A 24,020-nucleotide genomic window follows, 5' to 3' on the forward strand; every position below is an offset into this window, starting at 1 on the left:
GTGTATGTTTTGCTTTTTATAACAAAAAAAAAGATGTATTGGCATTGCATGACGATATTTAAATGTTGCTGTTCTTATATCAAGTGAAGATGACACAAGTAAGCTGCGGACCACCCACAGAGATATTGGAAACAGTCACAGTTTATGAGTGAGGCACAGGTACAGAGAAAGCAGGCGTATTTACACATGCAGCACATTATGGAAGCAGAGAAGATCAAAAATGTGTATCACTGATGTAAAAAAAAAAAAACATGTTTCATTTTTGGGAATGCTGAATCTGTTAAATGTTTGTTGGAATTTCAAAGCTTTGTTTTTCATTTCTTTTCTGTTTAATTAAAAATGCTGCTGATCATCATTCCCAACAACAGAAGAGGAATAAGAAATAAATGTGTATTTTGATTTTAAAAAAGAATAAAAAAACACTGTACACTAAAACATCATGAAAATCAAGACACAACCACAAAAATAGACAATGTACTCTGCAACCTATCTCAGTTCCACTCTGACCAAAGGCTTATTTCATCATGACGCAGGTCTAAATTACTAATGCAAATACTACTGGCAGACACCATTTTCCATTTTAAGAATAGATTGTTGTTAAAAACCATAAACTGTATATTAAGATGGACGGAGCAACAGCTTCTGGGGAGTGAAGCCAAACATTGTGGAGCTCCCCTTGCTGACGTGCTGCGGTAGGGTTCATAGACCCCGCCTCCTCTACATTAACAGATGGGACCGGAGTGAAACTATAAAGTGAAAACAGTCATCAAACACACAGAATCTGTCGCGATAGTTATTATCACGCTTATTGATGTCCAAGTCGCCATTTTCTGAGTAAAATATTGATGTGATGCAAAAAAGAGCAGTCATGATCGACAGCTCCGTTAACGAATGCAGCTCCCTCCAGCATTCACAACCTGATTAGCAGGTAGAGGAGAGCAAGTGAGAGAAAACAGCAACACCGTCGTTGAACTTTCCATAATGGTGAGTGTCTGCTGCTCTGCTGTGGACTGTAGCACCCTGAGGGGTCTGGCATTTTATCGGCAAGTTAAGTTTGTGCTTCCGTTAGTACAGCTCCAACAGCCACATCTCTTTTGCACGTCTTGGTAACAAATTACGTCACCAACACAAAATATCAGCATCTGTCTCGATGGTGTTTTGACTTCACTTTTGGTAAACTGAAGAACATGGCGAGGCGCTGTCTATTTTGATACAGTCAATGGTAAAAACCAAAGAAGATGCATGCATGTATCTATCCACTCCAAACACTAGCATGTTATTTTGCTTACTTTCAAAGCAGAAAGCTTGGGCCTTACTTGATTGGCATAAAAAGGAGCCAAAGACTCTGAATGCAAATACATTAAAACACAAACAGTGACAGCCTGTAACTGTTTGATAGCTCATATGTCCTCTGCCTCATGGGGGGGGGGGGGAAGATAACAATCAAAACAAAACATTTCATTGGTTGTAAAATTTGCAGTTTTGGCGGTCAGATTTTGGTGTATTAGCAACATTTTTCAAAATTGTGTTTAAAAGATAATGAAACATTTCTTTGATTTTATGGGAGCTGTACTTATTGGCATGTTGCTAACACTATGTCAACTGTCTTTCTGGTTTCTATTTTACAGTTTGAAATATAAGAAAATATAGTCGACATTCTTTGTATTGGAACTTTTGCATGTCACTCACTTACACATTAAAACAAGGTAAAGGCAAGACGGGAAACAAAGATCAACTTTTTTTTAAATCAGACTGCAGTGAGCTTCAGTCCTTTTTATAACAGTATAAAATCAGATGGTCTGCCGTAGCATTCTCTGCTTCTTCGTCAGGGATCAACAGCACATATTTGGCATTATTTTGTGATTCTAAAATGATTGTGGCACACGCTGAAGTCAGGGCGTCTTAACAAACCACAGTCAGTGCCCTGCTGAGTAGTCTGAGTCCCAGAAACAGCATACGCAGTCTCCTCAGTGATCCCCAAACTTTTCACATTACAGGCATAGTCATTATCTTCTTCATATTCATGAGCTTCATCATCGTTGTTTTCATCATCGTCCAGAGAGATGCAGGTGTGGAAGAGGAAAAAGGGGGCGATGTATTTATTCAGTGGATTCTTGTTCTATTTGTCTTAGTGTGTGGAAAGCCTCTGAGGGGGATTGTGGGTAGTGAGTCCCGCCAGTTGAAGGTAGAGAGGTCGGGGGGGGGGGGTGTCATGATTCACATCTCCGTGTCAGCCACGGGGGTCTGGGTGGCAGAGTGTCCGTTAGTGGTGGGGGTGGGGTTGTTCCCATTTTCAGGTGGAGACTCGCCGTTGACCGTGGGCTTGTCGAGGGGCTCCTGAGGCAGGGGGGCCACCGACACCAGGGTGTTAGCCTGGTTCTCCTCATCCACCTGGAAAGTGTCAGCCTAAGAAAAAAAAAAAAAAAGTCAGCACAGATTTCAGAGCTGATTCAGCAACTTTTTTATCCCCAATGCCATCAAATTATCTTAATCAGATGAGGACATTTAAAAGACAGACATTTATAATGCACAAAACTATAAAACTAATATTCACCAATCAGCATCTAGTTCCCTCCTTTTTACTGTGGACATGATAAGTCTTTTATAACTTTATGTTTTGTTTCACGTGTTTAATTAAAACAAGCTTTTTAAATGACATATTTGCACACATAAAACAAATGTCTGCTTTGTATTGACAATATGGACAGTTTTTTTGTTCTATTTCACACAAAGAAGGCAATGCTCAGCGGAGCTCTAAATTCTGGGAAATAAACACGACATCAAAACAGAAGAAAAAGCATTTAGGTAAAATGAGCGCTAAAATAAATGGATGGAAATTGAAAAATTTGATGGTAACGGAAAAAAAATAAGAGCGAAAAAGACAATGAAACAAATGAATTTAAGCAGAATTAGAATGTTAACCTCCTTAATATAAATAAATGAATTAAAAATAAACGTGCAAGACATGGCATGCAAACTATAGGGTAAATAAAATAAATCTCAAGTTTCAAATGAGACTAGTTTGAATCTTTTTAATTAAATCCATCATTTAAAAGTAATGTTTACAAATCAGAAAATTAAAGTCTAAAAGACTGTCATAAAACGTCTATATCATGGCTGAAGTTTTTAGCTTCTTTTAAAAGTAATTAGCAAGCTAGCATCCTGATCCAGGAAGTTGAATCTTTAGCATTTGAAGCTATTCTAAATATTTAATCTCAGATTTTTTTTTGGATGTCACTGGAAACTGGTGATTGTAGAAGATAGATATTTAACACCAGTAAACTTCATTATGTTGTCCAAATCTGACGTGCCAACATGCAGGAAGGTGTGGGACTTTAAACGGACTTGTTTTTGTGGGTGTAGCTCGAAAAACAAACAGTTGCATTCTTCGCTAATGAGCTTTATGGCTTTCTTTCAGCTGTGCGTGCGCTCAGAAGGGTGTTGGTGATTGCTTTAGCCTTTTTAGAGCTTTACAGTATGTACACATGTGTTTACTTTCACCTTGAGGTGAAGATGTGAACCGTTGTTTTGTAACTGATCATTATTCACTTTGTGAGGTGATTCTGTCAGTCTGTAAAAAACTTTGAGGGGAATATAAACAGAAACTTTTCAGTAAATAAGACACCAAACAAAGACAATCCAACAATCTGTCCTGTCTGAAACATTTCATGGGTGCGTCTCCATATGTAAGTGCTTTATCCTGTGATGTAATGAGCTTGAGAGGGGAAAAAGTAAAACCATATGTAGCCCCCTAGCGAGGGGCTAAAGCAGAGAAAACATGAAGGACTCAACGCTGATTTCAATTAAGGGACATGTGCGTCTTGCATGTTCTTCTTTGAGTGAGAAATAGACTGAAGGATAACCATATGTTTGACCTCCAACCTCATGTACTCTTTTTGAATAAACAGTCAATGTGTGAGATTTCCTCAGTGAACCGCAGAAATTCAATCCATGGTATCATGTTGCGTAGTGTTTCCTGAAGTAAAACGTCATGGTTTTGGTGCATATAAAAGGAGAGCAGAAACCGAGAATATACTGTGTAAATATCTCATGTGTCATGACTGCAGTGAGAGAGAAGAGTTCTGCGGACTGTATTGTTGCTGTATGTGGTGGCTATTTTAAAACAAACCCTGTATTGTCCAAAGCAGTCACCACTGAGATGTGAGATGTGGAACCATTTCCGGACGTGTGCTCTTGGCGTTGAAACAAACAAATGTCTAAAACTCATGTCCAATAGAGTCTTCAATCGGTTTATTGTAATTCATGATCGGAGTTCAATAATGCACAGAAACATCTTAATCTGTCCACTACACAGGCAGCCAAAACTGTTGCATCAAATTCAACCCGACACGGTCAAAAAACTATGTGCTTCCAAACACACCCAACGCTAATTCCCTGGAGCCTTGGCTTTAAGCACGGCTTAAGTCAAGACTCCACCCAGTGGCCAATGTCGGAACCACACAAAATACAAAAAACACTTACACTGTATTTACATCATGTTTACATGGATCTGCTTCTCCCCCTACATACAAAGCTGGTTACGTCAAGGTCTAGAGAAAACCAGAAAATACTCACTACTTATTTGAATGTCACGTCAGCCTTTTTAGATCACACTTAATCTCTGTCAATTTGTGTGCAATGTGCAGCTTTGAGCTAACCAAAGTTAGCCTGCTAACACAACACTGCAGGCTACAAGCAACTTTTTTTTGTCGCTTGTGCTTAATGGGTTAGGGTTAGGGTGCCATCCAACTCCTGAGTGGAAATGGGAAGGAAGTGGGTCACTGGAGGAGAGCGGAGGCCGGAGTTTTGTTTTGAATATATGCTGGTGCTCAAAGTGTGACATCTTCTGGATTTTCAAAGTTGACTATTCTCCCTTTGCATATTATCAACAGTATGACACAGCCCCTTCGTTCTACTCACCAGTCGGACTCCTTTGGAGTTCTTGCGATGGGTCTTGAGGTAATAACCTGCAACCAGCAGTGCAGCCAGCAGCAGACCAGTCAGCAGCAGAGAGACCAGCACCAGCTTCGAGTTCTTCCCCCAGCGAGCAACAGCCTCCTCCACATCAGTCTGGTGATGAACGAGAACAACATTATGAGTCAAGCATTCTTTTAGTGTTGTACTGGCAAAGGAAGAGCTTTGAGAATCTGGTGAATATCACTTGAAATCTTGAATGGAAAGTAGAAAAATATAACAATCTGACTTATTAAAGAGATCCAGAGATTGCTGTTCTTTGCTGACATCGAAGCAAAGTGAAAACACCAAGGCAAGGCAAGTTTATTTATATCGCACCATTTCAACAACAAGACAAGACATCAAATGCAGAAATAGAAATCTTTTGGCTTTCCTTTCCTTCTGAGAAGTAAAGAGGCCAGAGTGCAGGCAGAGCTGTCACATCATGTCATTCAGTATGTGGTGGATTAAAAAAGGGACATTTATTGTATGTTGAATGTAAAGAGAGACAGGATAGGGGTGTGAGAGACAACAACCATAACCCCAGACTGTTCTGCGGAGACTTGATGAAATGCTTTGCAGCTGAGAGGTGGATTGTTTGTGGGTGTTTTTGTTTGTCACACAAACTGTCAGTCTGGCAGCTTAAAGTCTGAACTCAACTCAGGGAGTGTTTTTTTTCCTCCCCGGAGGATCTTCCCGTCAAGTTCGACGATGAATCAACAACTATATTTATGGTGGTTTGTGGATGTCACTCTTTACTTTACTGGAAGAGCTTCTTTTTTTTTCAGGCCCTTTCACAGTGTGATGTTTGCTGAACAATCAATGACACAACCCATAATCAAAGTATACATCACACTATAGCTGTAGCAGAATAGCAGTCAAACAGCTTATCATGGCTCTTTAATTCCCAACTAAAATGAACATGTAATGACAGGCATACTTGTAAACATAAATGCTGAACTTTAAAAATATGGTTGTGTCCGTATACTGTATATGTATCAACAAAGTTCATGTTTTTACGATATAATGGATACAGTACCTTATCTTTAATGTTGTCATTGTTGAACTTGTTAGCCATTCCCGCCACATCGTCTGCAAATAACAAAACACAGAATTTGTTTAGTATGAATTTAATTTGACATACTTTAATCCATGAGAAACATGCTTCTCACACACACAGGCCTGAATCACACACAGGCTCAAACCGGACCTGTGGACATGCATTAGTGGAGGGTTGTCAGAGTGGGACTGCTACACAGTGAGCCCACCAGAGCTGTTTGCAGGGCGCTGAGCCACTGGGGGATTTTTCCGAGGAAACCCTTTTCACACAAAATTCCTGAGACTTTCAGAAATATTTTGGGTGGGCTGCATACATTAACGCGAACATGTGACTCTTCACAAAGATGTTGTTTGGAATTTGATATTAGTAAGTCAACTAGTATAGGAGGGCATCCCGGGGGGGTGGGGGGGTTAAAACTGTCTTCCTGCAAGACAATTTCCATTGTGTTAAGCAAACACAATGTGCTGTGAAGCTCTTGCTAGTACCAATTGTATCTTGCCATGTGGAGTTTGGTAGTTGAGCTCTTCACCTAGCAGTGAAGCTCATCATTGGTAATAATGAAGTACGGACCTGTCAAACTGCGACCAATTTGTCAAAGACTGAACAAACCCATCCACTCAACTCTCGTCTTCAATTTAAGATTCTTTCAATCAAAACAGCACTCTGCGAGCTTTTCTCTAACATAACTGTCTATCCCTGCCACTTTTGAGCAGTGAAGAGTCCACTGGGAATTTACAATAAAAGTGACTGCTTTTGTGAAGAGAAACATTTTATTCTATATTGGTCGACTGGCATGTATGCAGCCCACTTTTAAGATGAAAAAAACTGGTATGAAAGTGGGTCACGAAATTAGACGGTACGTCCTGCAACCAGTGCGTGACAAGCGGAACCTCTGTAACATATAATGAAACTTCTCCATTTGTGTTTTCATTATGTAGCATTTTTAAACACTTACAAAGCAGTCTGAGAGTGGCTACTAATCAGAGTCTTTTAACACCTAAGTTTGTATGTATCACAGCTTTCTGTTGTGTCCATCTTCTCTTTTTATAGAATTCCAAAAGGATGTTACTGACCTTCAACATACTTTCCAGACACAAGTATTTCATCTGTGTCGTCCTCCTGGTAGATTTCCAGCTTACAGTCTTCACCGCACAGCTCCTCCAGAACACTTTCAATCTTCACTTTGGTGTCCTCCTATAAGGACACATTTAATTAGCACTGAAACATGTTTGTCCTGACATGTTCAGTTCAATTAAACACATGGACCAAAGTGATGTTCACTTCATATTTCACCAAGACCTGCTTTAATTATATAACACAATAAACCTCTGGACAGTAGACATAGTATTTTATAATGACAGCAGAGGCAGAAAGATCTTTCAACTTAAAACACTTCAATTCAGGTCCTCAGAGATCCTATTGGAATACATACACATATTTCAATCCCAGCGCTACAATGGTTATTGTGTTATTGTGAACTGCACCATAGGTCAAAACCGTCATCACAGCTTTGCAGCCATATTGATTCTGTAACATCTGCTTCTCTACATGTATTTATAAAGAGCACATGACGACATAGCCCGAGTACAGAGACTGCTGTCCTTGAAGCAGCCGGCCTGGGATCAACCTAGTTGCGTTTTATGCTTAATGCCCTTTGTATATTCTGTATTTTTGTGCTTCTTACAGCTGTGTATGAATTGCTGAAATGTTAAATAATGCATTTACCGCTCAGGCTATACTGTATGTGAGCTGAAGCTCTGTTGGGTTCATCGCTCCACACAGACGCTGTGATTCCTTCAGACCTCAAAGCCGTTATCCTGAGGCTCTGAAGAATTTGTGTTTTCAAACACAAACAAACCCACACTGTTGCTTCAGGCCTCTCTATACATTACATATTCTACATCAGCACACAGCAGCAGCCAGAAGCAGCGAGCCCACCCAATGTGCCCCTCTCCCTCTGCCCTCTCACTATCCATGCCCTGAATACTATCCCACAGAGATCATTTGGCTTTCCTCTCTTCCTGAGAAGTAAACAGAAAAGCAGTGGTTTCTTTCTCTTTTCATTGATTTATGGACATCAGAGCAGAGCTGGTGGTTTCATGTGTTCATAGTCAATACCACTTAAATCTAAAAGTATATTTCAAGCAAAACTCTATTTCCTGCTCTGAAGCTTAAACAGATTTTTTTTTGTACCACAATCAAGCAATTGACAAGATGTTGTTTTTTTTTTTCTGAACTTACGCAGGTGGAGGGAGCCTTTAGTTTAAGATTGACAGCATTTTTGTCCTGGACTGCCTCTTTGCTGACGCAGACGACATCTACCCGTGGAACCAGCTGCAGAGAAAAACAACAACATCATCAGCAAAGAAAAGTGCAAAGAAATGTTAGATGCATGAACTTCTTAGATATATGAGCGTCAGCACAAGTCGAAGATGTTTTAATTGTTTTCTCAGCTCGAGTTCATCTAACTGAAAAGCAACTTAGAATATCATCCAAACCAAACTGGGATTGACTTTTTCTTTTTTTTGCGATTGGTAGTTGGCAACAACTTCTAACAGCAACTTCAACAATCTAACAACTCAGACAACAATGTCCTGAGAAACCAGCAAAGATATCACAATAGCATAATCATACATGTTTATCCTGTCAGACACATTACGCAGAAGGATCACAAAACTCAATCAGGATTGTTTACCAGTTTTGAGTCACAGATTGGATCAGTTCTCTGATCGTATAACAAAAACAACATAAACATTACATAACTTTTAGATTCCTCTGTTGGCCATTGCTGTAACTGAGCAACAAATCAGTGCATCTTAATAATGAACCTGAGGCATCCTCGATTTTCTTCCCTTTTTACACATTGTGCAGTAAAAGCTGGCCATGCAGGTTCACAGTTAACAATTGGTGATATTTCAAACAAACCCGGCGCTGAATAATGCAGCTCCAGTGATAAGGCTGTGTTTACTTCTGTAAAGGTATTTCACACTTTATAGATTCATTATGCATCATCCTGCATGCCGGCCTGTCGGGGTGATCGATTATCAGCATCACGGATCAGCTCTGTTACTAAACATTTGTATTCTGAGCTCTTTATCTAAAATAAGCTCTACACTCACATTTGAGTTTGTAAACTTCTCTTCCTATTTTACCCTGTACATCTCAGTTAATGAAAGCCTGAGATACATTCGGAGTGCCTTTGTCCATTTCATCACGCAGTGAAAAAACTCTTTCTCTTACCTGTGGTATGTTGTTGGGGCCGTCACCTCTGGCAGGCATTGGTGGCTGGGTCTCTGGTTCCACTTTGGGAGGATCTGTTGCTACGTCATCTGTCACCACGGCAATGTCAACTGTAACAACCTCTGTAACTTCAGCCCCGCTGTTGCTATTGTCGACTGTCGTTTCTGAATCGGTTGCTGCTGTAGTTTGATCGATCGGTTCTTGAGGTCCCATGGTTGGTAAAATCATGACTTGAGGATCTTCTTCCAGCTCTGCAAAAGCAATTATACAGTAATATAATTTAAAATATTGAAATGGCTTCACCATAAATACATACTGATGGGAAGAAAAAGTGTTTTTATCCCCTTAAAAACTTAAACCCTTACTTTTTTGTCAATTTTTCATAAAAACACTCCAATGGCTCGGGTCCTCAGAACCGAACTGAAAACCATGACCAATGGTTGCTGTATCCCAAATTAGAACCACACGTTTTTAGTTCACAGCAGAAGCAGCAAATACATTACTTTTATATTCTTTTTTTTTTTAAATTTGGTTTTAAAGGTTAAAAAGTGTTAGGATGTTACACACTTCATTCTGATAAGTAACTGTGTAATTTCAGCTGCATCAACCTGCTCACCAACCACCAATACAATCTGGCCCTATATGTGCAACTTATGTGATGATCACATCTTTGGAGCGGATCGATAACTTTCATTGATGAATGCATCCGATGTGTTTTGAATGTTCATTAGCCCATTTAACACGGCTTGTTTTCAAACTGTACAGACACATTTTATGTTACACTGACTTCCTGTCAAGAGGTGAAGGATGAGGCAGAGTCATTCTACCACTGAGCCGGCATCGAGGATAGTAACACAGGCGTCACAAAAATCAGAGTCAGCAGGACAGGACAGTGCTGTGTATGTTTGTTCATTTTTGGGTTACTCTTAAATTTTAGGCAAACTTTAATCAGTACGTAAAATATAGTGCTGGTCAGTTTTTCTTACCTGGAGCTGTAGTTGTCATCGCAATCCCGTCTCCTCGTATGAACTCTTCTGCTACTCTTATGGCCGCCGTTGTACCCGTCAGAACTTCATCATCGTCATCTTCCTGTGCCATGACTCCTGCTGCACAAATCAGAAAAAGAATTCATGTAACTATAAAACTATAAACAAATTGATGCAACTCTTATTAGATTTTTGTTCGTCTCAAAGCACATCACATGATTTGCTGTCAAGTATTAGAAAACAACTCTAACAACGTGACCCTAAATCAGGAATCATCCATCGTTAATAACCTCCTGGTGGACTCATTTCTCAGCTCCGTCTGTAAAAATAAATCCCATCCCTTAGTACGTCCCTCTGGACAAAAACTCTGACCTCTTGTTCACTCCCACTGGGATGAATGCTATGAGCTTCTCAGGGAAATCTGTCAACTTTATACAATGAACATGCCTAAGCAATATATTTGACTTGTGCTAAAAATGTATAAAAATTGCTTTATCCTTAAGATTCTCGTGTGTGTTACCCAAATGTTGCAGATGATATTTGTTTAATGGATAGTCACTGTCAACTATTGCAATGTATATTTTAAAAGCCTTGATGTGATTCATACAAAACATGTTCCAGCATGTTTTTGCAGCCCACCGACATCAGCTCCACAACCCACTTGTTGGTCCCACCACTTTAGAACCACTGCTGCAGTGGTTGAATGGGGATTATTGGCATGATCGATACCTGGAGCTTGCATTGACACAGCCTGAGTCTGTTGAAGGTGGCAGTGCTGTTTTTAGGTGAACTAAGGGCCATTATACAATTTGACTGGCAGAGAAGCATAATTAGGATGAGAGGTGTCTTATCCTTTCATTAAAGTAAATGTACATTGTTTTTATTTCAAACCCCATTGAAATATGTCTAAAAGAAAATGAGATGATAAATGCTGTTTCACATTTTTTAACTTTCTCAACTTAATTTAGCATCTACTTGAAAGCAGAAACACATGTAAAAAAATGTTTTTAATACTTGGAAACAAATTCGGGCATCAAGGGGTTAAATAGATTTGAGTGTTTTCTAGTTATATATACTCAGAGGAATCCTGAGGTTGTGTCTTATTATTATGTTGCAGGCGTTTATTTGATAAAGTTGTAATGTGAGGCAGTAACTCATGGCTCCGATGGTCTGTTGACTTCACATGTGCAGCTCACAAACTTCAGTTATCATCCTAATGTATGAAGTCGTGCAGAGTGTGAAAGCCCTTTGATGAGCTCACAGTGACTTTTTTTTTCTTTGTGTCCCGAGAGGCCGATTAGATGATAGATGATATTGCAGCCGATAGCTGATTCTGTCAGATCTGTGGACCACATCATGACGTCTTCTTACTTTGAGGTGCAATTTTCTCACTCTGAGGTTTTCAAAAGATCCTGAGACCACAGTGGCTCACGTTTACTTCAAATGGAATACACAATATACGTTTAGAAATGTGAGTCGATGACTTTCAGTCCTGGTAAACAGAAAAATGAATCCCTATTAAGATTTGATGCTGTGGGTGCTCGGTAATGGTGACACTGAAAATACCCAGTTTTCCACATTTTTGAATAATGCAATAGGCCATTACACCAGTTTCCATTTCCAGGGGTCTTTCAGGCAGCAGTCCTTGATAAATTGAGACACTAAATCAAAGCTTGGTTTGGATATTTCTCGTCAGCTGTGAATGACTTCACCTCGAATGTCTTAATAGCCTGGATAACTTCCAGCGCTCATTTTATTGCTAATTAGCTGAAAATGCAACCCCACCCTGCAGTCTGTGACCTGCTGTGATTCAACTGAGGTCAGATACTGGGGTGAATATTGAGAAGTTGAGCTATGCCTTCCTCTCACCCAGGTTAGCCTCTCCGTGTCGAACAACAGCAGAGATGACCTCACTCTCAGTGCATTCCCATAATGCCTTGTACTTCTGCAGATCTCATTACTCCTCGCTCTGCCTTTCCTCACCGGCTGCCAGATTGAGTTTGTGATGGATTTCAGGTTAGTTGGTGTGCTGCCCCCTGTTAACCTATACTTTCCTGCCACTCCTGCCTTTGTTCACATTGGATAGAATTCAACTGCTGGCTTTGTTTGTTTGACTTCAACATATTTGACTTGAACAAACACACACTCTTTTGTGATATACAGTGTACCTGCTGCTGTGTTTGAAAACACAACTGAAGTAATCAGAATCAGCTTTATTGACTAGGTACACACAAGGAGTTTAACTGAGGTATACTGTGCTCTCTTTGTACAAAGGAACAATGTATGTTTTTTTTTTCTATGGTGATTAAGGTACTCTGGAAACTTGTTCAGATCAGAAAATAATCACACATTCAAAAAAGCTGCAAAGTAAAAACATTCTTGAGTCAAGGGGAAAAACGGAAAACGTAAGACCCATCGTATTTCATTTTATGCCCTCTGTCACACTGCATGGCCTGAATTCTCGTTGTGGGAGTTCCTTTTGAAGCTACCATTGAGTAGAGGTCATCGCATACTTAAGAAAAACAGTTTTCTCCGAACAGATTCATAGACAAAAAATCTCTGGAATCAGATTATTGTACGAATTAACATAATACATAATAATAACAACATAAACTGTAAAATAAAAAATGATCAACATTTGCCCCATTGACTTGAACGTTTGTCGTCATAGATTTTGTGTATGTCTGGCCGGTACAGTATGTATCATTGGCACAGCCCTCCTTGAAACTCGGTATTTGTCTGCTGGGCTCTTGTACTGTCTTTGTTATTCATGGATAGTGTCCTATCGTAACATATCTTTGGGTATGTATGAACAGATTTCTTCCTTTTTAGGTATAACTGTGAAATTATTGGGCAGATATTAAATGTGTAACAGCCTTTTATGGTATAAAAATATGAAGTGAAATACTTAACCATCCCTTCCTTTGGTACTGCCGTATTATGTACTCCGTATTTTGGTACTTTTTCCAGTTACTCATTGTAAATAAGTGTTTGTTTGTCTGTGTAAGACTCCCACAAACACATGTGAGTGGAGGCAGACTGAGCTTGTACACGGCTGATTTTCCTAGTGAAAGAAGTTGACATTTTCTTATACAGTCACACAAAACTTTAAAACATGTCAGAAAAAGTCTGTTAAAGTACCTTGATGAGTTTAAAAGAGTTTAGTAGACTGGATCATTTTAAGGGCGCTCGAAAACTTGGGGTACTATGAATTGGTATTGGGCCATTCTCTCGTCTTGGTAGTCTCACTGTCTACAGTCACTGTTTGAGGTTTTCACACATGCGGTGCATATTTTCACACAGTGGTGCCACTGAGACACATGTCCGCACACCTCCTTTTGTAAATCATCGTGACAGACAGGTGCCACAAGCACAGAGTAAATAATGTGTGTGCCGTGCGAAGCAGATGGGGCAGTAATCTCAGAGGAGGTCTTTTAGTGTAGTGTTAGCAACTGTCCACTGCAGCTGTCTGTCACGCAGGCGGAGAAAGAACCTACACTTTGTCACTGGATCAAATAAACAACACACATTTTGTTCTCTTTTCCCCAGTGAAACCTACAATAAAGGGCAGGACAGCTACCTCGCAGACATGCTCATGTTTCACTGGAGACAGTGTGTAGCAGAATTTAGTGCCACATGGCGTTTTGAGTTTACTATAAGGAGTATCAGCGTGGGTGTGCACCGGCAACAGGTCAAGGACTCCCTAACCTTGTTAAGTCTGTCCATTAGGGCGCCGTTGTCTGCAGAGGAGTGTACAGCTGCCCTCCCTCAGCCTTCTCTGGGTGGTCCGTCTGTTTATTTTACCGGAAAGGATGAGGTTCGAAACGGGTGAGATGGTCGAGCATAAATCAGGTTTTTTGTCAGAAAACTGTAACGCGCTGGAGTGTAAGGCGGAAAGGAGTTGTTTCAGCTCTGTGATCACAACATGTCACCTGGGGATTTGTAGTGGACTTTGAGATAGTAGCACCCTGTCAGCTGTGTTGTTAAATAGAAAAAGACAACACTGACACTGGTTGATGGATATGTTGGGGTAGGTGTTGATTACGATTTGGGGTTTTGGACTGCCTCTAATAGTGATCCACATTCCCTTCACAAAGCGAAGGCAGCTTTTTTTAAAAGAAGACATCACTGAGGATCTGAAGCTTCAGTGCTTTTAAATACTTTACGATCATAAAAATAAAGAATATTGTATCATATTAAAACACACGGTTTCGAAAAGTAAAATTTTGACACCCTTACTCCTCTGTTTGTTAAATACAAACGCAACAATATTTCACAAGTCTTGTGCTAATTATATCAATGCCTTAAAAAGCACACTTGTAAAATTGTGCTGCTAAAATCTCTGATGGAAAGCAAGCTTGTTAAGCTCCGACACAATAAGACTTTGGCGGCTTTTTTCTTTGGCAACACTGCCAACAAAACCAGTAAACTCGATCCAGCTCTCTGACTATCCATCACTCATCGTATAACTGCCTCTTATGACCAACGTTTACAGAAACAGCATGATCCGAGTAACTCCCTTTAATTGTTTTGTTTTTGTTGTAGACCGTCTGGCTTTTATACATTTTTGGAAATCCTTTTTTTTTTTTTTAAGGCTTGTTAGGGATACATTATGAAACCATTTTTACCTTCTGGATACAGACTCAGATTTATAAACATGAGTATTTGTCAGTACCCCTCCAATACCAGAGGGATAAAAAAAACATATAATAACGTAATACTTTGTTAACAGCTATGTATTAGTTACGTAATATAGATTTGATTGCTACCACTTGTGTGTGAAATTGATCATTCCACTAAATGAAACAAGCTAAGTGACGTCAGCTGCTTCTCCGCTAACAGCTCGTTGACATCCTGTGTCTGCTAAGAAACATATTTTTATCCTCAACTTTACTCAAAATAAATTATTGTTTGTACTTGTTGAATGATAAATAAGCCAACATCGCTTCTTCTTGATAACTTTAAAAGAGTAGTGATAATGGGTAGAGATACAGAAAGTTCAGGTTGCTTTATGTCAGAGAAGAGAAAAGCCAAATCAGACACCTGCTGATAAACCATAAGCAGTCTGAGTCTTTTTAGATACTGGGATTAAAAATGTCTATCTCTAAAACAACAACAACACATTTGTGCTTCCTTATGTAACATTTCATGGCTGTACATTGAGGAAAGAAGAACTTCAAGTCACTTTCTGGTCGCCTTGACCTGTACTGTTGTTCTGAAACCGATACAGTAATGACCCTGGTTTTTGCTCAGGCTTCCTGCGCGAGGTCGGCACACTTCCTGAGCTCTTTGTCCGTCAACACGTCACTGCCCTCTACCCTCAACTCGTTCACTCAGCAGAAGTTATAGCTATAGGGTTACCTATCACCCAGCTTTACTAAAACATTTCACACTGTATATCGGACACTCCCCTAACCCACACAGACGTGTCATTCATTCCTTCTCTTTGTGTCACGTCAAAAAGCAGCCAAGAGATAAGTCATCAGTCATGCAACTTGGCTATCACAAACACGACTAACCTAATCGACCCTGACTCCATATGTTGCACAGCCTCGACTCTGACTTCATTGCTCTCTTGAAGATTTTCCCACCATATTTCCCTGAGTGATGGCTGTGGTCTGGAAATGCTCTGCCCCCACACACCCCCCGCCTCTTGGGACTCCGGAAGGAGGAATGTGGCAGGCTTTGGAGGAAGACAAGCCTGCAGCTCAACGCCCTATTCCCTTCCGACCCTCCCCATATGCCTGCCCCGTCCCAGTCACGCACAGCTAATCCAAGGCATCTATCAAGGTGAGACGTAGCCTTCAGCCTTCACACCATTGACACCACAGAGTGTAACGCAACATGCTTTACGAGAGACATATAGAAAACAGCCACTTCCTCTTTAGGGGCGTTAGAGCGCTTTGCCTGACTTCAATCTATGAGCATTGCTACATTGTGGATTGGCTAAACATGCAAGAGCTGCACGTCCACTTGACATAACTTTTCATTCATGCTTGTGGTTTTCTCATCATGAGCACAAGCTTAAAAAAGCCTACAAGTAGATGCTTCACTGCCCACATTTGTTCCAGTCCCTTTAAAGATTTGAATGGAAATCATCTTTCTTCTACAAGTACCACGTTGTGCAACTTTATGTCCTTTTCAAACATCTTGTCAATATCATGAACTGTCATATCGTTCACGAAGCATCTTCTCTCTACCAACGCCATGCAGTGGCCATGTTCCTCTGATGCTTGGCTTCAGTTCTGTCAAAATGTTGTACTGCTCCACTCCGCAATTGTAAATCAAACACAGTGTATCTGATCATGATGAGCTTCATAAAAGGTATATACGTATGTCCCACCTTATTTAATGATAAACACGCTTGCAGAATGCTACGGTTAACATTAGCGTTTAACCACTTTTAGCATTTTTTTGTATATTTGACAAGGTAAGGTTGCTGGTAATAGTATTAGTGACAAACTAGTTGGAAGCTAACACTGGTGTTAGCTAGCTAACAATGCTGTTTAAGTAGGAATTTGAGGACATTCCTATTGTATTGTGAAAAACTAAATTGCTGCTATTAGCTTGGTAGGCTTAGCTGCTGTCTAACATTAGCTAATGACATTATGAATGATGCTTTTTCTTGACATGTGGCCAGTGACGTGACATGTTAGAGCTGTCAATAGCCGTTGTCATTTATGTTGCCAATCGATACAGTGAAACAGGAGATTTTTACACATTTGCTACTTTATGTAGATTTTGTAAAATACGGTACAACTTAACAGCATTGGATCCTCCAATCTATCGAAACCGACAAGTTTAATTTAAACTTCAGGTTGGGTCTTAAGCAGTAACTTAAAAATGTCAAGGGACTGAGCAGTTTGTATGGATAGACTGGTCCATAGTTTAGAGCAGCCAACACAAAAGCTTGATCCCCACCATGTTTAAGGTCAGATCTTCAGACTGTTAAGAAAGATTTGGTGGTCAACCTAAGTGCTCTCACACGAGTTTAGCATTGCAGGAGATCAACGAGATACATAGGTGCCATAACATTAGAGACCTTAAAAACGCATAGCACAATCTTAAAATCAATTTTGAAACAGACGGACAGCCAATAAAGAGAGGCCAAAATAAGTCGCAGTCGGGTTAACAGAAAAGTATTGTTTTAAAAGGAGGAACCCAAGAAATATGGCTGTATGACCACCCCACACGCCTACTCTCTCCCTGCTTTGATTAAGGTGGACCCTGTGCTGTATAATGGAGCATGTTGAGGTGATAATGATCTGAACATGTTATTGGACCACCGTGTAAAAATCTTAATGATTGAGGTCTTACTAGTACCCTTCCTGCTGCATACTGAAGCAATAGTTACCATATGGCATAGTCCTTTTTTTAGTTGAATATGATTTCTGTCCATTTTTTTTTTAAACCAATAATTAAATTAGCATCTTTGACCAGATTCAAAGCACCTTCTGGTGATGCTGAATTGACATGTTTTAACTACTTTGACTGATTGTGTGAGAGTCTGCTCGGCCAAGACAGCTACTATAAACACTTTCAAGACAAGTAGCCCCTTTTTTATCCTCAATGTCCTGGAAATATTCCTTATGTCTTTGACAACAGAAAATGAATGGATGCCCTGTACAGTGTTGCTAAGTGGGGACTGACTGTGGGAAGGTACGTGTTGGACAGCCCAGAATGTGAGTCCAAAAACGGACGTACTCTGTTATTCCCATGGAGGTTGATGAATAGGTCAACAGCCACTTGTCTGAATCTGATGCCAAAAAAAATGTGTTTCCCATTTTACTTCACTTAGTAATAGCAACTTCAGTGCCTCCTACATGGCAAAACACAACATTAGTCAAATTCCTTTAATGTGTAAATGTCCTTGGAAATAATTACAGATTCTGATCAATAGTTATTTCAGTCTTTCTGAACTTTTAATTGTAAGAAAAAGCAAAACTCATCGCCTACTACTGCTACTGCCACATGCTACACCTCAAATTTGTAATGTCCAAGTACCTCATTGGAGGGGCTCTGACATCACCCTGCCAGAGATTGGCTGGAAATTTGATTCAATACATCTCCCCCTTCACCGCAGCCCTCCTGCATGCAACTGAAAGGGGCTTTTCAAAGAACAAGCAGAGGTAGGGTCAAAACAGTGCACGTACCAACTTCACTTTGACTAATTGGCCTCCCACCATTATCTCATAATTATGCAGAAAATATGTATGTCGGTGATTATTTGCTCATTGCCTCAACCTTTATTGGTTTTCTGCATTATTTAAAACATATTTCATCCATCATGATTTAATATCCTGCTTCAACTTTTTAACAATCTTCATGCGAGAATTTAGCGTGCGGAGGAATGTGACATTGGAGCTTTTAGTCCCTTAGGGTTAAACATGCTCTGCAACTCTACCCGCTCTGAAACAACACACCGCTGACCCTACTATCTTGACCCCACCCCCTCCCCAGCACATCGCCCTCCCTCTCCTGTTGTTCCTGTCACAGCGATTAATAGCAGAGCCCGGCCCATTCTTCTCTCTTGGCAGAAAAGCAACTAGATCTCATGGTTTCAATCAGGCAGGCAGCACTTACTTCACCCAACTTTGCTCGGCTGCTGAGCTGCACCCAACCCAGCCCCACCCAACCCCACCCCACTCCACCCCCGGGCGACTGCAACTCCTTATCGAACGCATGATGCCTGTCTATGGAGGAGCACAATCAGGAAACATGGCATCTGTTTTCAATTGGGAACATTATATCGCCCCCCTACTAAACACACATATGCTCACAGTTACCCATTACAGTCTAGCAGCCTGCTGCATTACATTGAATGAGTCTGTCTGCTTTGAGTGTGTGCAGGTAGACTGGGAGGGGATCCTGTTGCAGAGTGAAGCAATAGCTCACAGGATCAACATTGATTTAGTCCAGAAAGAATTTGAGACGCACTATATCTTTTACAAATCTACTCTTTCTTGCACACACAGCCAGAGGTGGTATCAAAAAACACTATGTAGTTTCATAAAAATGGTGCTAAAAATGGCTTTTAAACTAGTTTTTTTAACAAATTATTTGCTTCTTTCCTTTTACAGTATTTGTTTCATTCTGTTTCTTTTGAGAATTGCCTCTTTTAAACAAACCAGGGAACCTAAGTTACATCTGAGGACCATAATGAATTATGCTTTGGTGCATAATTCATTATTCATGAATAAAAGTGTTTCTGTAATGTTTGTGTGTTTAATAAGATTCAGTAAAGTCTTGTTTGGCAGTAGTGTCAGAGTCAAGTTCACACTAAGTGAAACACATCAAGGCATCCCCAAGACCAGAGTCCTCCAAGACCGAGACAAGACCAAGACATTTAGGGATGAAGACCAAAACCATAAATATCACAGAAAGATCCTTGTGTGTGTGTGTCACTCGTTTAGACTGTATCACAGGGGAAGGGAAAGGTTGTGGCCGTAATCAGGGGAGGGGGAAATCAAACAATAAATAAATGGGAGTTATTTTTTGTTGTTTTCCTTCTAATCACAGTAATGAAAAGTAGCACTACCAAATCAGTGGTGGTATTTAAAATCTGGAGCGTGTCCAGTCTGAGATCGAGACAGGACAACTTTTGAGTGTTGTGGATTGAGTCATAGCAGTATATTCTTCAGTGCACGTATAGGAAATATTGTTTGATCATTTTGTAACGTTTTCACATCAAAAGTTTATGTAAAATTATTCTGCTCAACTTTACACTAAAATGTGAAATGATTAATGTGGAGCCATTTAGTGCCACCGTCTGTGCAGTATGTTGGGCTGGACGAGCCGCCTCATTGACATCACGACCTGTCCCTTTACCAGAACACAGATTTAGCATGTTGATGAAACAGCAACGATCCCTGAGATCGGTACAGCCGACAGCAGAACAGATTATTGTGTTTGTTATGTCTCCTCTACTCTGCTAATCCGGTGAAAAGAGGAGCTGCATTCGTCAACAGAGCTGTCAATCATGGCGTTTTATACCTGATTTAATTTGTATCAAATTACTGATTGAAAAGAAAAGACAACTTCAACTCAAATCTGCATGATGGTAACTATTTTTTTAGACAGAAAGATGTTTAGGCAGAGATGTCTTTAATGTTTGCCCCATGAGTTCATGACCTTTTTTCTGCAGCCACTCAGTTTTGGGTAGCTGTAAATCTTTTGGCTTCATTTTGAGGGATGTGTTGGGTCGTCCATATTCTTCAGTCTATGTTGTATTCATATGTCATTCTCAACTAAAAACATTGCTATTGGCTGAGTTGTCAAACCCAGAATTGTTAGCCGACCTAATAAAGATTAGGTGGGACTGACTTTCGCCATCTTAACATTCAAGCTCTGGCTTCAGTCTCCTCCCGGCCATGTGTTCAGTCTGCAGCTCAGGGCAGATACTGGCCCCTCCTGGTTGTTTGATAAAGCAGCTCGTTTGGCTTCAACATGTCAGTGCTTATTGATCGAGAGCACACTCAAAGCAAATAGAGTTTCAAGTCAAGTAATTGGAAAAAGTTCAAATACAAAGCTGTTCAGAGCTGAGTGGAAACTCTGCCTCTCGCTTTTGTATTAGGATGAAATACACAAACCCAAATGAATGACAAAAGAGTGTGTGTGTGTGTGTGTGTGTGTGTGTGTGTGTGTTTAGATGTCTTCATGCCCCCGCTGGCACACTTGACTGAGGTTTGCTTCTTTTTAGTCACAGAAACAAGCGCTCTGTTGTTGACATTGTTTCTGCGCTGCATCTGTTACTTCAGTGAGTACTACACAAACAATGATTTCCATAATTACATGCTGCAGGGTTGGCAGAGAGGTTGGGCAGGGTTTTGTGCTTAACTGGAGAGCCTCCTAAAACCACTTCAGAGAAGAGGCAGGGCTTAAACTGCATTAAGAAAATTCTTAACTACATTTTATTTGTATATTTAAAAGGAAATCTTCCATATATCTAAGCACCTTTAAGTCCTTTGCCCCCCCCCCCCCCCCCCCCCCCCCCCCCCCTCAGAGATTTCCTGAAAGATGTCTTTAACACACTCCCAGCAGGGGTTTCCCCCCATGTTTCTGTTCATCTTCTGTTTAACATCTGCGACCACGGCCCCCCTCCACCTTCTCTGTGCAACCGTTACACTGCATGGCTAACATCTGTGGATCCGCTTTGACCTCATCAAGACAGTAAAGTTGTAGAGTGAGCCCGTCTTTCCTAAGCTTACATAACTCTGCCCCTGCTGCCAACACAACAGGCTGACAAGATCATTCACAGAGAGGGAGTTCTGTCTGTCTCAGGAGACTTTTAATCTTGTATTTGAATTCAACTTAAGGGACCTATCTCGTCTTTGTTCTGTTTTCCATCCTTATGATATTTGCTGCAATCCTTCTTATCTTTCCGTACAGGCATATTTGGCATCAACAGCCTGTCACATGTTTTGAGTTGCTTTGGCAGCTTGTGATTTTCAGAGAAGATAAAAACTACAATCCACATAAAGAGCTTGAGTTTTGCCTCCCTTAAGAGCTGAAATTAAAGCTTGTCTGCCTCTCATTCACGGAGTAAAGGCAGTTCACTTTTTTTTCAAAGCGCATGCTGCTGCCTTTGCCTGCTGATGAGCTCATGCCTATAAGCTTTCTATAAGAACAAGACATACGGTTCGAATTAAGCAATGTGGTGGGTGATTCATTTCAAGCCACAACTGAGAGAAATGGGGACGGTGGTATAGCTGTAGTCCATCTTCAGATCCATTTTTATGTCTTTTTCCCCTTGTGTTTATTTTTGTTTAAGCTTGTCTTATCCAATAAAAACAGATTTTCACTACATATGATCCATGTTTTTAGTTTAAAAATAAGTTCTGTGTGATCACTCATCCAGATAGAGTGACGTCTTTAAACTCAGTCCTTTCATATTTATAAATGACCGATAAAGAAAGTTAATCATCCTATGATTGACTTATCTATGTCAGGTTTTGTCAGTTCGGACTTTTATAGGCATTGAATAAAGACGACGTCGGGACTGAAGTCAAACAGGGGGAGACTACATTCTGTCTGATGGGGAGAGATGATGAGTAAAAAAAGTTTTTACAATTAAAAATGTTAAAGGCTGCATTGTGCAGAGTCTGGTGATCTGATTAAACAGACAACCTGAGATGAGTTGGCCACACCCTCGAGGTGTAACAATGATGAGACAATGTTGTGTAGGTTTATTAGTTTATCACAGCTAAAACATGAGATTGTTCCAGCCCAGATAAAAAAAAAAAAGTTTAACAGCATTATAAACGCTCTGCCATGTGAGCTACATGTCATATTAAAAGAGTTTAACATCATCATCATCAGTCACTAAAGCTGCTTCTATATCAGCATGGCCACATGTGAAAAACGAACCCTCCTCTCACGCACACTTCTGCGGGCCTCGCATTACAACCAGCTAAATATAAATACACACATTTCCCAAAGTCCTTGAAGACGTGGGAATCAGGTCAATAACATTGCAAACATGGCTCGAGTGGGAGGTTCAAATATGAATAGCAACCGTGTCGGGACAGAGGGAAAAGCAAAAAAGCCAAGTTATTCACTGAAATAAAATCACATGTCCAGGATGAAAATGATCTTCTATATATCATCCTTCAAGACTTCCCTTTACCTCTATGTAATTAGAGAACTGTTCCCTCTAAAGAGATCCCTTTGTTTGCCAAGTGCACTCCTGAGTGATGTTTTCCTGTCTGCATCTTCAGAGGAAAAACAGCAACAAAGAAACCCCTCACGTGTTTTCGATTTGTTTTAATAGATAGTATCTGCGCATTCCAGAGAGTAAAAGGGTTGTAGGGTTAAAACCTGGATTCAACTCAAAGCCCATTCAAACAAACACTCCTCCATCCACAACCCCACCCCTCCCGTCCCTCCCTTTTCCCTCCTTTTAGGTGGCCATTCGATCCCACAGAAGTTATCCCTCTTTCAACAACTTACCGTTAAAGAGTGGCACGATGAGAAGCAAAGCAAAAGCCAGCATTTTGAAGAGTGCGTCTGTTTTCCGTGCAGATGATGCTGCCATTCTGGTCCTGAGCGCGTTCACGTCTGACGGGTGTGAGTTAGAAGAAAGTGAGAGAGAAAAGGGTGAAGCTGCCTGAGCCGGAGCACTTTAGGGTTTCCTCTTACCCAGAGCGGGACAGGGTGGATAAAGCAACACTTGTGCTCTGTCACTTTTTATACACACCCCCCCCCCCTCACCCCCAACCCCCTCCTCCAACACCACCTCCCTCACTGAGGCCCTGCCCAACACCCCATCTTCCAGTGGTTGCTTTAACCCTTCAGACGCTCCCCCACCCTCTGAGAAGAAGGGCAGAGGAGGGAAGGAGGAGAATGGGCTCTTGTTGAGATGAATTTAAAAAAAAAGACTATTTACAGCATTCCCTGAATACCTGTCAGTGTTTACATTTATGTCTACATTAAACATGCTCTTCCATCTGCTACGCCCACTTGTCCAACATCAGCTCAGGGTCGATCATAAAAGGATAAAGTTGTTTAACTAAGAGTATACAGAGAGAAAGACTTATACATGGTTTTAAATTCAGTGCCTCCCGATTGGTTGGAAGCTCAAAAGTTGTTGTTTAAGTAAAAATGCCAAAATGATAACTTGTTGTGTTCAGGGGCTCATAAACCCAGGAGTGTGACAAAATGTTACCATTACACTGAGCTCCATATTAATCAGCAACTTCAGCTTCATAGTCAACGTTACAGTGACTTTGTTACACAACATAAGTATATAGTCCCAGCGAAAGGCGCGTTAGCTAGGAAGATAG

At 40.6% G+C, this 24,020-nt stretch overlaps 1 protein-coding gene across 2 annotated transcripts; it reads right to left on the reverse strand.

The window, feature by feature from the left end:
* Positions 1-123: 123 nt before the first annotated feature.
* Positions 124-23,383, reverse strand: LOC306821963 (uncharacterized protein). Of its 2 annotated transcripts, none has more exons than XM_079340632.1 (8): positions 23,188-23,383; positions 10,240-10,356; positions 9,254-9,504; positions 8,255-8,347; positions 7,087-7,207; positions 5,993-6,045; positions 4,921-5,070; positions 124-2,406 (listed from the first exon to the last, which is right to left on the reverse strand). In XM_079340632.1, exons 1-8 carry the CDS (start codon positions 23,270-23,272, stop codon positions 2,218-2,220), a joined length of 1,059 nt encoding a protein of 352 aa, XP_079196758.1. In that variant the 5' UTR covers positions 23,273-23,383; the 3' UTR covers positions 124-2,217. The 2 variants fall into 2 exon arrangements, with proteins under 2 accessions (XP_079196758.1, XP_079196757.1); XM_079340631.1 differs by having other exon boundaries at positions 10,240-10,359.
* Positions 23,384-24,020: the final 637 nt, after the last annotated feature.

This window comes from Symphodus melops (genome assembly GCF_947650265.1).
Source record: "Symphodus melops genome assembly, chromosome: 4".
Classification (NCBI taxonomy): domain Eukaryota; kingdom Metazoa; phylum Chordata; class Actinopteri; order Labriformes; family Labridae; genus Symphodus; species Symphodus melops.

What these genes read in the sequence shown, in the direction of transcription:
- LOC306821963 (XM_079340631.1), bottom strand. Translation starts at nt 23,272, where the DNA reads ATGGCAGCATCATCTGCACGGAAAACAGACGCACTCTTCAAAATGCTG. An exon ending in CATCGTGCCACTCTTTAACG is followed by an intron (nt 10,360 to 23,187) that starts GTAAGTTGTTGA and finishes TGATTTGTGCAG; the next exon opens with CAGGAGTCATGGCACAGGAA. An exon ending in ATGACAACATTAAAGATAAG is followed by an intron (nt 5,071 to 5,992) that starts GTACTGTATCCA and finishes GTTCATCACCAG; the next exon opens with ACTGATGTGGAGGAGGCTGT.